This window comes from Scomber scombrus, chromosome 22 (genome assembly GCF_963691925.1).
Source record: "Scomber scombrus chromosome 22, fScoSco1.1, whole genome shotgun sequence".
NCBI lineage: Eukaryota > Metazoa > Chordata > Actinopteri > Scombriformes > Scombridae > Scomber > Scomber scombrus.
The window spans coordinates 13398744-13411862 of NC_084991.1; the positions used below are offsets into that span (position 1 = coordinate 13398744).

The 13119-nt window shown below is 36.1% G+C and overlaps 1 protein-coding gene across 1 annotated transcript in view; it reads right to left on the bottom strand.

Moving 5' to 3' along the window:
• Positions 1-6816: 6816 nt before the first annotated feature.
• The window catches only part of rassf3 (Ras association domain family member 3), a 44920-nt gene continuing 38617 nt past the window's right edge, over positions 6817-13119 (bottom strand). The window contains 4 exon segments of the mRNA XM_062444229.1: positions 6817-8630; positions 9361-9501; positions 11605-11652; positions 11655-11691. Coding sequence (XP_062300213.1) covers positions 8482-8630; positions 9361-9501; positions 11605-11652; positions 11655-11691 — 375 coding nt within the window. The 3' untranslated portion in view covers positions 6817-8481.

Consider the following 13119-nt stretch of genomic DNA (forward strand, 5'->3'; position numbering starts at 1 on the left):
CTCTTCCCAGTTGAATCTGAGCGAAGGAGCAATGAATTGAAGCCGAAATTTAATTTTCCTAGGATGGCAAAGTCATAACTCGTCCGCCCGCTGCTTCTGATTGGCTAATACTCGTTGCTTGCGTTGATCCAATTGGCTAGAGCTGCGGTAAGCGTATCAGGGTCAGCCAATCAGAAGCAGAGGAGGGCGGGTTATGACTTCGCCATCCTAGGAAAGTAAATGTGAGTAGGACACAAAAAGAAGAGTGTCGGTAATTTAAACAGCACATCCGGTTATGATTTAAAATTAATACTCATGAAGTTTTCTGTAATACTTTAACTGTAATATTTTAACTACATCACTCATAATAGTTATGTACTTTTACTACAATACTTTAACTACATTTAGCTTGTGATACTTAAGTAGGCTACTTTCACTTAAATAGGAGTATTTTCATTACTGTATTGCTACTTTTACTTAAATAAAGGATCTAAATACTTTTATATAGTTACCAAACCTGAAGGGTCTTCAAAGAGACACTAGACTTCGCTAATGAGGGAAATACTTGTACTTTTGACTGACAGTATCTAAAATGAAAAGTCAGAATTGTGCATTGCTGTATCAACATTTACATCTGATCCCTGCACCTACTTCTGTCAGTGTTTGTATAACATAACCTCCAAGGGAATGAACCAGGTATCTGCATAATAATTATTTCTCTATTATATTAAACAAAACCCCAAACAATACAAAATTACGGTATCACAGAGTTGCAGGTAACAGTTAACTTTTTGCAGCGTGCTACCAGGCCATCATGACAAGATAAGTAACGCTTACATTTTTGGCAGCACACTCAAGCCACGGATGTTTTAGAGCTAAAAGTTAAAACTTCCAAAAACTCAAAGCTATAGTTGACGTAATGTGTGAGATAACGGCAAATAAGCTCCACATCGGCCCAGCCCTGGTTCATGCACAGTAAATTTAATATTGCATTGAACTCTGCCTGACTCAGTGTTTTTGTTTTGTTATATTTTATTTTAATTAAATTGTTTTAAATTGAAAATACATGTTGAGAAGAACCACAAGTTTCAACTGGCTCAACCTGAAGGGTTTTTCCTGCAACAAAAACAAGCAAATATTTAATATTTAGAAGCTGGAAGATAGAAGTAGGGAATATTTTGGCTTGAACTTTATCAATTAAAAAGACTCTAATTTAGTTCATATTTTACTAGAAATTCAAAATTTAGATGTTTTTAAGCTCAGATTTTGTCAAATGCCTTTAAATCTCAATGTAAAGAAAACACTCCCAGCTTCTACTTTGAAGGCAGCGTTCATTTTCTTCCTGCATTTTTCTGGCTAACTAACTGCAGGTTGACACACACAGAGAGTGTAGTGTGTGTGTGTGTGTGTGTGTGTGTGTGTGTGTGTGTGTGTGTGTGTGTGTGTGTGTGTGTGTGTGTGTGTGTGTGTGTGTGTGTGTGACATGAGGAGGAGGAGGAGGAGGGGTTTCCCAATTTACTGCCTTTGAGGTTGCATGAATTGGGGGTCAAACAGAGGACAAGAGGAGGGCTTGTTGCCAAAACTGTAACAGCAGCATTAGTATAAACACAATGTATACTGTATGCAGTGAGCTTTGAATGAAGACAATGCTTCGGGCTCAACTGCTTGTTAGTCTGCGTACTGGTGCTATTAATTAGGGTTAGGGTTAGGGGGATTTGTCTTTATGCTTTTAAAGTTCTAACGTGTTTTAAAGTCTCAAAGCAGATAATTTGTATGCACGATGAGGATTTTGGATATTTTAAGAGGTTGAAATAAGCTTTTTTTCCCCTAAAGTACTACTTTTATTTGATGAAACAAAGACAGAGAGGCAACTTTACATGTTGCTGACTGGCTGTCATTAAGAAATTAACATTTGTTGTAAGTTTCTTAGTTAATCAATGCATTTTTTTTGGTAAATAAGCTGTCAGAGTATAGTTAAAATTCAAGGTGACATCTACAGATATCTTGTTTTGTTTGGCGAACAGTTGTAACTCCCCAAAAATGTAATTTACTCGATGTGAAATAGAAAAAAGCAGCAAATATTCACATTTAAGAAGCTGGATCCAGTCATTTCTGGTCTTTTTTTGCATTAACATTTCTTTTCAACCAAAAAACCTTTCAGCTCTCCTTAAGTATAATAAACAGCATCATACTTCAACATCTAAAAAGGTCTCACACAATCAATAAATTAAAAGACACACAACACAGACACCTTTTTGTTTTTTTGCTTTTTTAATTTCACCTTTAATAGATGCGGCCCGCCTTGCGAGGAGGAAAGGCCACGTTTGGTAACGATTCAAAAGATAAACCTACAAAAATAAAACCTGCCGCAGTTTACTGTCTCCCCTACAACAAAGAGCAAAACATCCGATGATGATCTGAATCCTGCAGGTTTTTTCTTTTTTTTCTCAACTGCGTAGCTCCTCATTCTGCTGCTGTCAAAACTTTAGAAAAGGCACTGCTGAGTCCACAGCTGTCAGACCGAGCCGAGGGGCCAAAAATCCACCAAAAATGTCCCTACAATATGACTTCAATTAGTCAAAATCTCAAATAGACAGATTAGTGAATTTAAATGAGAGTTAATCTTCTCTGACTCTCCTTTTTATGCTTTCTTTTTGATTAAGGCCGTGTAATTTTGGTTTTTCAACTCAGTCTGAAATTGAAATTAAAACCTGTGACCTTTTTTTTTTAACAGAGTGTGTTTTTTTGCACTCAAAAGCTTACGAGGAACCAATCATGAATCTTGTGATATAAACCTGATGGGTCACACAGGGTGTTTACTGTCTATAGTCATAGTCAGTATCCTGCATACAACAAAAACAGCATTGTTGAAACAAAATAAAAATAAAATAAAATGAGTAAAACGGCAGAAGAGCTACACACACAGATCTTTGGCTTTTGAGTTTAACATTTACAGTATTTTGGCTGTTCAAACTAGACACAGAATCACATAAAAAATGATTTTAAGAGCCTTAAAACAGATGACATATAAGCTGAGATTTTGAGCAACTCATTCAGGAGCTGCTGAAAAAACAATCTCACCACCAGGGCCATTTAGTAGCTGTTTCTGGAGCTTTCAGTCGTATCATGAGTTGGTTTCTTCACTCACACTTGAACTTTACAACCTCTGCTTTTAAACTAACAGATTTTTTTTTAATCCTTAAAAGCGCTCAGAAAATTTTGAGATTGAGAAATTTGAAAACCTACACTACACTCCATTGTGCTGATGAAGATCATGCGATGTGATCGAAAGCTCCAGAGCAGCTGGTAATGCTCGCTATGAGGTAGTGACGGCTGTTTCCAAGCTCAAAAATGAACCAAATATCGCACAAAAAAATGATTTTAAGAGCCTAAAAACAGACGAAATATGGAAAACCTACACTTGCTTGTACTGATGAAGATCATGGGATATGATAGAAAGCTCCAGAACCGCTAGAAACGCTCTTTACAAGGTTGTGACAGCTGTTTTGAAGCAGCAACAGTAAATAAATTAGTGATTTTTGGGGGGAAAAACCACAAAAAAAGCAAACAAATACTGTATTCTTACATCAAGTATATAAATTAAGCTTTCATTTTTATATGATATGATGCTGACATGTGAAATTTATATTCACCGACAGCATTTAAATAATTTTAGGGATGCGAGAAAATTTGCATTGTTCAAACGTTTTACCTTAAATTTTGTTGGGCATCTTTGGGACTCCATACAGAGTAATCAGGCTGATCCTGTTAATTAGATAAAACTAAAACGTATAAAAGTTATTCTAGCTAAACAATATAATAAAATTATATTATAGGATGCAGTTCAGCCATAAAAAGGTCTACCTTCCCAGAGCTTTCAGCCACATCTCGTTATATAACAAGAAAACCATCTCCATGAAAAGTCCAACAGCTGATGAAGGCCATGAGATGCGCCTGAAAGCCCGAGTAAGTGGACCTCGCTGTAAGGATTATTTATACGTCAAACTCAGAGTTGAAGCCGATCGTTGGCTCGCTCTCTCCGCCTCTAATTCTGATTGAACAGCCTTAAAAAATATCAGAATACATAACAGGTATCATATAAATCAACTCTTCATACGTTAACACTACTGGCCCAAAAGCTTCTCATAACAGATAAATAGTCTAATTTTTTTTTTCATAATATCAGATCGGACGGCATTTAAAAAAAAAAAAAAAAGTGTTTAAACTATTTGTTTAAATGCCGTCTGACTCTCAGTTTTATAAACGCATGCTTTAATGATAAAACAGCCCAGTAGTGTGTACAGTAATAAGCATGTTTGCAATACAAAAGACAAAAACAGGAACACATGCGAGAGTCGAAAATCAACCAAAAAGTTTCACAGTCTACAGCTAACTCGGAGCAGAACATACGGAAGCTCGTCCAGACACAAAAAAAATTAAAAAAATAAAAAATAAAAATCAGCTTAAAATTAGAACTAAAATGTAATTTCTTTCACGCTGCACTTTCATTTAGTAAAAAAAGAAATTAAGAGTGGAGCTTTTACATCACATCATGTTAAATGTTAAAATGAAATACAGAGTGTGTGATGGCGGTTTGCAGGCGGCGTCAGATTTAAAGATTTAACTGGTGGAAAAAAATAAAATAAAAATAAAAAACCCGTCTTCCCTGAATTAGAAGTTAAAGTGCCCAAAAAAAAAAAAAAAAAAGATAGTTTAATTGATACGACTGGTCTGGTTTTGTTGTGTTTTTAAACAGCTAAAGTTGTTTATCAGATACACAAACAACAACAACAACAACAACAACAACAACAACATATTAAGATCCATTAACTGTTTCCATGCAGACGCTTGTATCATTTTAAAATTATATTATATAGAAGCAAAGAAAGGCCAAAACTAATTTGAATGTTTGTTTTGTTCAAGTAACTGATAATTCAAGTCATGTTTAATATTATCTGATATGAGAAATGTCCGACTGATTAAATGAATGTTGAATTTTGTTGTTTTCATTAAATCTGTCAAATGTGAGCATCTTGATTTTTATGATTTTAGATCCAAAATGACCAATTAAATGTGAAAAATGTGGGTTTTGCTTATCGGGCACTTACATTGTCCAATAATTTCGTATTTAACTTCCATAAAGTTTGGAGACTTGTAAGAAACAGATAAAAAAAATATGATCTAAAGGTCACAACAGAGGCTGACATATCCTGACTTTTAGTACTTAATGTGGGTTAAACTCATAAAACACTGAATCCTACATTTCCCATGATGCAACATCTTCCATTAAACCATCCCTTTCTCCTAAATGAACCACTTATTTCTTTCTTTCTTTCTCCAGTTTGAGTCTTACTCAGGATTCATGTTTAAAATTGTCGTAATACCCCTTGCCTAATGTCGTTTTTTTTTCAACCTTTCTTTGCTTCCGTAATATTAAAACCAGTGTTTGATAGTAGAACAAACTACCCTTTAAATAAAAACTCTACACTTATATATTTTTCCCTCCAGTGGGACGAGGCCTCTAATATTCTTTTGCTCCAGGCAACACCACAAAAATATCTTTGGTTATAAACATTTAACAAAACATAAATCAAAATAAAAATCTATAGAAGATGATCAGATACAATTTTTTGACACAGAAATGAGAGAATAGTTGCAGTGTTTTCCCACTAGATGGCGGTATTGCATTGTATTGTATTGTATAGAGAAGCAGTTCAGCACCGTCAGCTTGACTTCATTCAGTACCTGCCAGCTTTAAACTGGGAAGCATCTCTATTTTTTAGTAATTTAAATCTTAACAGTCTGATTTTTTACTTTGATTGTCTTAAATTAATTTGTTTGATGGCTTTTTTGTGATAAACCAGAACAACTACTGAATCTAAAAGCAGTCTCTAAGCCATATGCCTTAAAATAGATGATATATTACCCAAAAAGGAGATTAAATAAATATATTTTAAGGCAGCTATTTACTTGCAGCACTATCAAAAAGACCTTTATATAAAAAAGGAGCCTTTCAGGGAACCAAAACTGCAATCACAAGCCTTTTAACTTCTTCTGTACCGTCTTTTTTCTGCACTTGCTGATACATATTTACCTTTAATTTTCATCCTTTTTCTGTGTATTCCCTCTGACAACTATCCTTTCTTTCTTATATTTCATCAGAAAAAAAGAAAGAATAAAAACTAAACAAACATGCCACGAGGAGGTCATGGGCTGCACGTCTTAACTCGAGATAAGATAAGAGGGGGATTTTTATTTTAAATGAATGCTTGCAGAGAGACAGAGAGAGAGAGGAGGGTCGGGACAATGCAACCATTTTTCCTCCCTCTGTCCTCCGTAGCTATCAGCCCTTACAGACCTCCTTTTTTTCCTCGGCTGTAGATTATGGGAGCTTTCATAGTTGCAAAAACAGCAGACGAGTTGTAAATCACGGAGAGGAAACCCCCCTCCCCTCTCTCGTTATTGTCCTCGTTTACGTTCATGCTGCTTTCATGTTTTTCTCCTCTAAATCTACTCCTGTCATTTATTCTTTTCCTTCCTTTCTCCATCTAAATGTTTCTCTTCTACTTACTCAATGCCATGTAATGTCAACTTCCAGAAACCAGTCTATCTATTCTCCCTGCGCTGCCTCCGCCCCCCATACTGTAGAGATGGGGGGGGGGGGGGGGGGGGGGGGGGGGGCAGAGGGGTCAGGGGTCACACAGTCTATCCAAACTGTGTCCAACCTGTTCAGTTTGTGCTTCATCAAACTCTGCTGGTGGTGTGAAAACGCAAACAAAAGGCTTTTTAAATCCCACCACTCGCGTCTCTCCACACGTCATAACAAACAGTCATCACTTTTTCTTTTTCTTTTCTTTTAAACAGACTAAACACAACCAGTAGCTTAACTTTAACTACTCCCTCGCTCTTATCTTCTCTTTAAGGTTCGTCTACTGAAACCTTCCCTCTTTGGTTAAGTTGGTGTCTGTCACAGCTGTTCACAGTCATTTTCACCTTCTAGTACATTCAGCTTCAACCAGTGTGCTGTGGAGTCTCAAATGTGCCAAAAATAAAAATGATTGAAGTTGTTTTTTTTAAAAGTAATTAAATATTGATTAAATGAATTTGCAATAAAATTACAGATTATAAGATTCTTTACTTGTGCATTTTGGGGAAAATAATTACAATTTCCAATTAATAAATCACTTTTTAAATGTATTTATTTATTGTTTACTAATGTGTCTGCTCACAAAGTTATAAAAAACTGTAAAGATTAAAGCAGAATATAAATTAATTATGAGAATATGATAGGCAGACACATAAATATATTGGACTGTCATAGTAAAATTTGAAAAGCCTAATGAATGTTTTAAATGTCTATTTATATTATATATATATTATACTTTTTGAACTTTTGTTTTACTTTGAGTATACCACTTAGATTCAAATTATCAATTAATAATTGCTTTTTATAAACATTATGTATACATTTTAATTATTAAAGTCTATACATTTTTATATTGGCACACTTGAGCCTCCGTACTTTACAGACTAACTGTCCCTTTCTCACTTCTGAATTATTCCTCAACTTTCAGGCTAAGCCAAACGTTACTAAACAACTCATTAATACGTCTTTGGTTATTCTCTTATTAATCAGATATTCGTGTCGTAATATAACTATTATAACAGTTTGTGGGCTTATTTGTGCATCCGAATATAATTTTTATGTGTCAAACTTTATAAAGAAGTCTGTATAAACTATTCTCTGTATCTGTGTCAACATCCAGATTGTTGCTCCGCCTCTGTTTCATAAAACTAAAATAAGACTTTTTCTGTTTTAAGGAAAAAAAGAAAGGAAAAAAAACAATAAAAAGCTTCACCCATATAAATTAAGAAAAAAAATATGTACAGACCTTTAGCAACAAACAAATTAAATAAAACTCTAAAAAAAAAATCAACGTACAGTATGGCCTTGAGTCTTTCACAAGTTTAAAGGAAAGAGGAATCAGATACACTGCATAAATTATGTGATAGCGGGACACAGTGAGAGAAGAAGAAGAGGAGGAAGAAGAAGGAGAAGAAGAAGAGAGGGATGGACGGAGAGAGGGAGAGAGGATGAATGAATATGGCACAATCAGAGTGAATCTTTGGTGTGTGTGTGTGTGTGTGTGTGTGTGTGTGTGTGTGTGTGCAGGCAGACGAAGCGGAGCAGGCAGCACGTTTGACGTCTTGAATCCAGGCTGAGACAAACTCTTTTGTTTGCTTGCCGTCCCTTCTTTATATTTTTTCTTCCTGTCCTCTTTGCCACATTTTATATCGTCCCTCTGTCTGTCAGCATCATCCCTTCTTTCATTCAAGGCGCTGGACCCTCTCTTCTCAGTCTGTGTTCGCATCCCTCTCTCCGTCAAAATGTACACTATTTTTATCCTCTGAGGAGGCTTTAAAAAAAAAAAGAAGAAAGGAAAACACCTCTTCCGTCCCTCTGAAGGGTAAAGTAGTCCTTGTTTTATGGAGGTTAATCCTTTAAGAGGGGCCTCTGACCTCCCTCAGCGCCTCCTGCAGTCTCTGGCGGTAGTTGTCGTAGCGGCGAATCACCGCTTCCCTCTGCTCCTCCTCCTCCTTATCCAGGATCCGCAGGAAGTTGCGCAGCTCGGGGATGGAGAACGCGTCCACTGAAAAGAAAAGAGGAGCGAGAAAACGAGTTTAATTCATAGAGCACGTTTAGAGAGACATCTACGAGCTTCTGTAAGTCTTAGTTTTAGTTTATTTCGGTCATTAAATTTATGAAACGTAAATAAACATGTAAATAAATGAAGTTAATAATCATATGTCCTCTTGTTTTCTTTCATCAATCTCTCATTCAGTGTTTCTTTTATCGGTCTTTTTGGGAAAAAAAATATTGAATAAACAACAATATTACACAATTTTCAAAAAGCTATCGCCCTTATTTAAACATATGAAGCGAATCACATGACATACTGTAGAGAACGGTTCTGCACCAAGGCTGGATTTTTAGTTTTTAGTGTAGTTTCACATGTTAGAGGGATTTTTAATGAGGTTTTCTTTCTTCTGGAACTTTGGCTCTCTATTGATTATCCTTATTGTAAACTGATTGATAGTCTATTGATTGTAAAGAGGGGATGATCCTTCCTTTAATCATGGTTATTGAAGATGTTTGTCTTCCTTTAAATTTGATGAAAATGAGGATAATAATGATAATTAATGCTTTGTATCATGCTGTTGTTGATGTTAGGTTACTATTTTTACCAATATGTTGTAGAGTTAACAGACAGAGAAAGAAGGAAAAGAAAGAGGAAGACAAACTGTTTAAAAATGAAATGAAATGGTAATTAAGTGAAAAAAAGTAAATGTTAAATTTGTGCATTTAAAAGAAGGATCAGCAGGAGGCGGAGCGGAGCATCGTGTTTACCATGACTTCTCCAGACTGTTCTCTCAGTACGAAGCTGAGCGTGTCGTCGTTGGGTCCCGCCACCAGACGAAGAAACAACGGCTGCTCGCCATCCGCCAGCTTACACACATAGACTGCATGACACACACACACACAGAAAAACAGTATGACCGTTTCATCAAACCACATGCATGCAGGCACCACTGCGGTCACTGCAACTACATTTTCATTGTGTGTGTGTGTGTGTGAGAGAGAGAGAGAGAGAGAGAGAGAGAGAGAGAGAGAGAGAGAGAGAGAGAGAGAGAGAGAGGAGAGAGAGAGAGAGAGAGAGAGAGAGAGAGAGAGAGAGAGAGAGAGAGAGAGAGAGTGTGTGTGTGTGTACATATAAACAGACAGACATTGCAGAACTTGAAAGGATGGGTGCGGCACATTAACAACCACAGTAATTTACACAAACAGAGAGATCGATGTTGTTTCACTGAGTAGCAAAGTATTTACATCTGAGCCCGATTCTGCATCTTTAGGCCTATAAAAATATAAATAATCCAGACTAAATATCTGATAACGATATAATCTGTCATTTTTTGACTAAACATGTTTGGGTAGCATCTCTAAACTTTGGCTATTTTAAGGCTTGTGTTGGACTTTTTACACTGGACTTCTCTCCTGTTCGCTGTTTTTAGACTTTAAGGCTGTTTCTAAACTAACGTGACCAAACTCGTGATAATGAAGAAACATGTCAGCCAGTGCTGCAATGTGGCTCACTGATGTGTTTTTAATGGTTTTTGGACAACATCGGAGGTCTACGGCACAGGATAATAAGATATGGGTCAGTGACAAATAAAGGATGAGCAATTCAAAAATATCTTTAAAAAATTGTCTTAAAAGCAGCATCAGGTTTGTTAAAATATATTTTTGTTGGTTTTATGTCATTTGAAATGTCAAATGGTGTAACCACAAAAGAATTGTAAATATTACATATTTTATCTACCTACAGTGTATTTAAGTGGACTTAAAAACTGAAATGGTTCCTGATTGACATGATTCCTCAGATTTAATTGAATATTTAGATTTAGAACTGACACAATACTTGTAAGTAGATCAGTTTATTGCTGGTTTGAGATTAATCGACAATAATAAACATATATAAAATCACCAAACATATCCTTTACATATATAAATAAGCTGGAACAAATATATATCCTGTGATCTCATACATGTCTTAAAGTTAAAACAAACCAACTATATTGACTTTTCTTTTCTTTCAACAACGTGTCTTTGATGTTCAGTTAAGACCTCAGCTGGAGTCACTCCGTCTCATCCTCAAACTGAAGGTTGAACGCATTTCTACATAACTAAACCACAGCTTCACATTTCTGAAGAAAGAGCAGCAACAAAGACTTTAACATCTCCTTTTTGTATGACGTGAATGAAAGTATCACCCAGCTGTTGTCTGATAAGTTTATATATGCACATATGTATATATATATACTGTGTGTGTGTGTGTGTGTGAGATTTCTGTCTAGACGTCGTCTTTTATGAGCAGGCGATGTCTCCACTAATGAGCAGAAACCAGACCAGAAGCTTATGTGACAGCAGCAACATGAAGGGAGGAAAAAACACCACAAATCTCTATAAAAGTTTGGGGGTAAAACACTTTAAATGAGACATAAAAACAAGATGCAGAAATCTAATTAATGTAAAAGTAACTGAAGATTAAGATCTTCTTGTATAAAGCTAATAAACTCTGTCTTTTCCTTACTTGGAGATGCTAAGTGGACTGAAAGATAATATTTGATACTCTGCAGCCCAGCAACAGCTGTTTGTGTGTATTTATATATATGTGTGTGTGTGTGTGTGTGTGTGTATTCCTAGTGAGCTGTTGATAGTGGGGAGAGCCCTTCAGGCATCCAACAACCGGCAACGTGAGGCCAAGACGTCCAGAAATACACTCACACACACACACACACACAGATAAACACCCCCACACACACACACAGCATCTACACTATGTCAGCGCCTAAGCATCTGATACTGAGCTTGGCTTGAGCGGCATGAAACTGTCTCTGGCCCTGCTGTCGCTTTCACTGTCTCTCACACACAGTCACACACAGTCACACACACACACACACACACACACACACACACACACACACACACACACACACACACACACACACACACACACACACACACACACACACACACACACACACACACAGAGTCAGTAGGCTTACCCTGCTCCTCCCTGCGATAGCGTTTGTACAGAGCGTATTTGGCCGGTTGTCCGCGACTGTGAACTTGTTCAGCAGGGCGACGATCACCTGAACAAAAAACACAGAGACGTTAGACAAGTCAAAATCTAATATCTTCTATTTAATAAACACACAACAGAGAGCTTTAGAGGTTTTGAAATGACAAAGATAACTAAAAACTGACTAAAAAGTGAATATTAGAAGATACTTTGGTTTAGATATCTCGGGAAACATCTATGATGACATGTAACCGTTCATCATTTTGAATGTCTGGACTGTTAAGTGTAAGATGTATGCTCTATGTAGTGTTCTCAGCATGTAGCATGTACATTACTTTTTGCAAAAAATACAAACGTTGCAAGGCTTCAACTTTGTTAAATGTGTAAATGTGTGCTATTGCCTCTTTGTGATGGCATAAAAGTGTCAGAAAATAGTGAAAATGCCTGTTTTAGTCCCTGGTGACGCCTTCAAATGTCTTATTTTGTGTGATCAACAGTTCAAAATTCAAAGATATGCAGTTTACAATCAGGAATGACACAGAAAATGATCAATTCCTTCATATTTTAGAGGCTAAAACCAGCAAATAAATCATTTTTGTTGATTATTTTTATTATGAAAGAAGTTACCAATTAACTTTTCGGTCATGTATTTTACTGTCACACTTTATTATATTTGACTATTTGTAGGAAATTCAATGGACACTGATGAATATTAATAGATAATATGACCATAAATTTAACATTAATCTAGACTACAGCTGATATCTTTCTGAAAGCTGATACAGTACCAATATGCACCGTGACGTTCTCCAGATATGTAAGAATAATGAGTCACATGTTAAATATGCATTATTTTCTATCTTAGAACACCTCATTAGTCTATTATTGTACTTAAACCACAGCTGTGCTTCATCTCCTATTGATACGTGTGTCTGCAGTCATCTTAACTCACGGTTAGGTTCAGTTTCACACAGCGGCTGCAGTGCTGTTGCTACGGTTACAGACAGTTTACTGCACACTCATTGTGTATTTAGAGCTGTGGTCAAAACTTCTTACGAGAGCTGTCGGTTTATTGCTGCACTGAAACGGGTTTTCCTTTCCCTGTTGTATCATCTCTGTACTTGAGAGGTCCTTCCAGTAAACTGCGATTGCAATAATTAAACTGAAGAAATCTCAATCGACCAAAAAAGTTTGCGATTTTGCTGAATTTACAGCAACTTTTCCACATGAAATGGCTAAAACATCAATTTTCACCTATCGTGTCGTGGTAACTTGTGTAATTGAGGTGCACAGGAAGTGAATACATATGAAAGTTATTGCATTATTTCCTTTGCTTGCAATTTTTACCCAATTCCTGCAATTTTACTGCAATTTTTTGAGAAAAACTAAACAAAATCAACTATTTTTGACTGCAATAATCATAAAAAACCTCAGTGAAGTTCTGAAGGGACTTTTTAAAGTTGAATTTTCCTTTACTGTGTTTTCTACATTGTTTTAA